We start from the raw sequence: 4,816 nt of genomic DNA on the forward strand, positions 1-4,816 counted from the left end.
TGCTCAGTTGGGGTGTTTGCTGCCATGTTTGGATGCTGCCGAGGCCATTCTTATTCAGGAGACCTGTGCACAGTAAAGCAACGTTATCTGTGATCTCAGCACACGTGGGTGGTGGTGTGGGGTATAGCTGCTGAGATGCAGACTGACTACCTGGCAGCTGCTGTTTTCTTGACTTCAGTTTGGCTGGCAGGCTGTCTGTGGAGGAAGCTCCCTTCCCTCCTTCAGGTACGGTGTCTGTCATTGTGTTTGCTGCCTGGTATCAACAGACATTGTACCCAGAACACCATCTCCTTTTCTTCCTCTGAGCCTGGAGCGGCATAAGACAGGCCATCTGTGCTACCTTACAGTAGCAACAGAAAGCAAGGTAGTGATGGCCAGAGGCAAGGGAGGAAAATCCTCGCTATGAGGCTGATGAGCCACTGGGACATGGTGGCCAGGGCAGCCATGGCATGCATGCCCACGGGCATTTGGAAGGAGCCCTCCCTCTGCCCCTACTGCTGCAGCCGGTGTCGGGTCTGTGGCCATTTGTGGCCGCAGGGCTCCCCTGCCCACCTCGCTCGGGAGGGACGCACATTTCCTATTCTTCAGCAGCAATTTAACCAGATGACCCAAAGCTGCCAGAAGGACTCTAGACTCCAGAATGGCCAGTGACACAGTTGCACAGTACATTAGTGGCCATTTGCGATGGAGTTTTCCATCCAAATGGAAAACTGACACCATCCGTTTGCGGTTTGCGTTTTTCCGTTTGCGATGGAGTGGAGTTTTCCCACCAGCAGCACCTGTAGGAGATGAGACAGTCCCACATGTTCATGTGTTCTGCACTGCTGACAGCTGCACAGTGTGTTTGAAAGGCTGAGCGATCATTACACCCACCTGTGTCCCCTGGCTTTGGGCAAGGAGTGCTTGCTGGGGACCCTGGATTCCTCAGGAGTGCAATACAGTATTATAAAGTCATAAAAAGTACAAAAGACAACCAGAGCTGAACACCCAGCCCTGTGTTCCCCCTGAAGCTCTAGAATGGCATCCCTCTCCCAAGCTGGAGACACACGTACAACAGCCACAGCCGTAATCACATCTGGAGGAGAAAAGTTCCCCTGATGTGTTGTGGTCTACTTCTCCATAAGTGAGTGGTTGTGCATGGAAGATGAGCAGGGGACACAGGTGTAGTCGAGGTGCCCATAGTTGCAGAGGTCACCCGGATGACCTTCTGGGTGGAAAGTTTTCATGTAAGGAGTGCATTAAGCTCACTGTGCAATACCAGTAATCATTAAATATTGGCCTGCAGAGCAGCAGCTGCAGAGGGACTGGGCTGTGCTTTTGCCTGTGACCTGGCTGCTTGCAAAGTGAACAAATGGTCAAGACTTACCAGGGCCCCCTGCCAGCAGATCACAATCTCCTTGAAGACCTTCAGAGAAAGTTAACTTGCACTTGAGTAAAATATTAAAAAGTACATGTTTATTCCTTCTGGTAAACAGACATTGACAATGTACTATTGGGATGCTCCAGAGGGTCAAATCCCAGATGCAGCCCAGCAGCTGGAAAAGCACGCCCCAGGGGAACGGCTATAGTCAAACAGAGAGGATAAAAATGTTCATGACATGTTGCGAGACACTCCTTCATAAGCAGCAGCTGCAGAGGGGCCAGGGTGACTTTCTGGGTAGGAAGTCAATTTCACACTTAAGGAAGCTGTTGGAGATCATTCTGTGCACACCGGGAGCTTCAACTCCAATGTCTGCAGGCACAAAAAGGATCTCTGGTGCACGAAAGAACTGGTTGCCTATCTGAATGATATTGTTGTCAGGCAAGCTGTATTCTTTCATGATTTCTTCTGACTTTGCTTTCATTTCTTGGATGGGGCCTAAAGCTACATAGCACTTCTCTTTGATGTCTCTCACAATTCCCCTTTCAGCAGTGCTAACAAAAGTGTGTCCACTCTCCAAAAGAAGCTTCATAAAATATTCAGTGATATCCTGGCCAACAATATCCAGCCTGGAGACATCGCGGGGTAAACAGTATGCTTCATATACGGGGACAGTGTGGGTAACACCGTACTGTCCCCATACTGTTCATGACTATTCCAGTAATATGGGCTGATGTGTACAGTGCCAGAGTTGCCTGGACTGCAACTACATAGCCAGCACCATGAAGTCTTCCAACATGATCTCCATCCTTGCCATGGTTTAATCCAGCAGGCAGCTAAACATCACGCAGCCGTTTGCTCGCCTCCCCCCTGCAGTGGGATGGGGGAGAGAATCAGAAAAAAGGTAAAACTTGTGGGATGAGATAGTTTAATAGGACAGAAAAAGAAGGGAAAATAATAATAATGATAAAAAAATATGCAAAACAAGTGATGCACAGTGCAATTGCTCACCACCCGCTGATTGATGCCCAGCCCATCACCAAGCAGCAGCTTCAGTGCCCCTGCCAACTTCCCCCAGCTGTGTATGCTGAGCATGACGTCATATGGCATGGAACATCCCTGTGGCCAGTTTGGTCAGCTGTCCTGGCTGTGTCCCCTCCCAGCTTCTTGTGCACCCCCAGCCTCCTCACTGGCAGGGCAGTGTGGGAAACTGAAAAGTCCTTGACTTAGTGTAAGCACTGCTCTGCCACAACTAAAACATCAGTGTATTATCAACATCATTCTCATCTGAAATCGAAAACACAGCACTATACCAGCTACCAGGAAGAAAATTAACACTATCCCAGATGAAACTGAGACAGTAATTTTTTTCCTGGTTTGCAGAGGATTGGGGCAGGTTTCAGTCATCAGTACTGGCCTTTCACTGGCTTTGATTCTCAGCTCATACTCCTAGACATGTCTCCAAATCCTTTCCATATCATCACAGCATGTAACTATGCTATAGTCAATTGGATAATTCAAAAACAGGACCCCTCTTTTGGACCGAGCTGCTTCTCCAGTGTAACATTCTTTCTGTCCAGCTCCCAGCATTGTAGCTTTGACTTGTGAGTGACCAACAATTGGTGTAAAAACAGACCTTGGGCCACAGTCACCTGCGATACCCGCTTTGAATAACCCAGACCCATTGTCAAAGATTACAGCTGGGACATCCAAAACGCTAGGGTCAAACATTCTCCGTAGAGTCGATGGCTCCCCGGAGTGGCTCCCTGGCACTGTTTGCCTGTTCCCCTTTTACAGGCTGGTCACCATTGCTAGGGAAGTTTTCTTGGGAATGTACAACTTGCTGTTTCTAACATGTCTGCCCCCAACTACCTCACAATGATACAATAATACATTTTCCCAGCAAGTTACCCAATTCCAGGAACTTCCCTGGATGTGGTCAGCATAGCTTCTTCATGTCTCTAGCCAGAAGACTACCAATTCACCGAGTCTGATCCACAGGTCCTGGGCCATGAATGTATCCCTGTAACGAGCCTGAGAATACTTTTTTCCTCAGAATAGAAAAGCAAGTATTGCAAAATACATGCATGACGATTATTTATTTTTTCACATGTGCCTCTGGCTTAGCTAAGACTCTACAAATATTTCCAAGAGTTGGTGAAGATCAAGACAATTTTGCCTCCCTGTAAGTATTAACAAGATTACCAGTTTGCTTTTCTGAATACTGTCTGTATTGGAAGCAGAGCTTTTTCAACTGAATCCTTTCTGATCCTTTATAGAAAACTCCGAAAAATAAATAGCTAGAACCATGTTTGGCATTGATTATGGCATTCTGTAGTCTTTTTTTCCCATCCTTGTTACTTAAAGACTATTTTTGTGTAAAATCACAAAAGTGAAATAATTTCTGCCTCTTGCTGGTTTAAAAAAACCCTGACAGCTTTCAACAGTGCTCATAATACTTTCTAGTGCAAAGAAATTCCTTCCCCTAATTATATCTTAGGCTGCTGAGAAGCTGACCTGCCTGCAAATAAACAGACACACAGATGACTTCCTTCCATACTTCCCTTTTCCATTTAGCACTTTGTTGAGAAGTACAAACTCTTTTTTGGAAGTTTGTTCTGAAGGATTAACATCTTTACAACTGATCCCCATTTCAGGGGGAAACACCCTCCGCCTCTTTTTTTTTTTAATTTTGCTTCAAGAGAAGATTTCCCAAAGAAGGAAATTTCTGTAGCTTTGAATCCAATCAGATCTGACAATCCAAATCTGTTTACAGAGAAAATTTAATTAAAAAAAAAATCACTATATTACTTCAGTTTAAATCCTTGGCTTCCAGAGTTTAATTGCTTCTCCTTGTGGCTCTAAATCCAGGTCAGCTTCAAAGCAAGGGTGGCTTCTATTAAATTTAATTACTTTTTCCTGCAGCTCACATGGCAAAGGTGCTAGCTACTAAATGAAAGTGGTTATGAATTCGGGGCAGATTCCAAACAAAGATATATATTAAACAGAAATTTTAAGTCTAAGCGAATGACCTCCTTGTACAGAGATGTTTATACCCCAGGTGATCTATTAAAAAAACATGCCATCTAACAAGGGATCAGCTACGTGTATGTTATTTCCATTCTGCTCAGATTCCAGACGTGTTTGTGTTAAATACCACTCTGTCCATTTTAGCAATTTCTCTAATCCTCTTAATATTTGTGTACCTATATTTCAGTGTGTGGCGCAGTGGTTTTCATGCATGCTTCCCTATTAATGTCAACAGGTGTCCTAATCATTTAAGAGGTTGTTATATGCATCAAGGTAGAAGCCCCATGTAATCCTGCATGGTCCGCATGCAGCGAATGGCGAAGCATTCCATTTGGAACATGATGTTGAGCATTAAAACAAGTGAATATTGACTGTGATTATTAAATGGCAGTTGAACCTAGACGCAGGAATGATCATCTCTTCCTT

At 45.1% G+C, this 4,816-nt stretch overlaps 1 protein-coding gene across 1 annotated transcript; it reads right to left on the reverse strand.

Moving 5' to 3' along the window:
- Positions 1-1,616: 1,616 nt before the first annotated feature.
- LOC141737623 (actin-1-like) lies at positions 1,617-3,091 on the reverse strand. The gene is given in 3 exon segments (XM_074572569.1): positions 1,617-2,057; positions 2,059-2,120; positions 2,674-3,091. Coding segments are annotated over 3 exon segments (921 nt in total).
- Positions 3,092-4,816: the final 1,725 nt, after the last annotated feature.

Source organism: Larus michahellis, chromosome 1 (assembly GCF_964199755.1).
Source record: "Larus michahellis chromosome 1, bLarMic1.1, whole genome shotgun sequence".
Lineage (NCBI taxonomy): Eukaryota > Metazoa > Chordata > Aves > Charadriiformes > Laridae > Larus > Larus michahellis.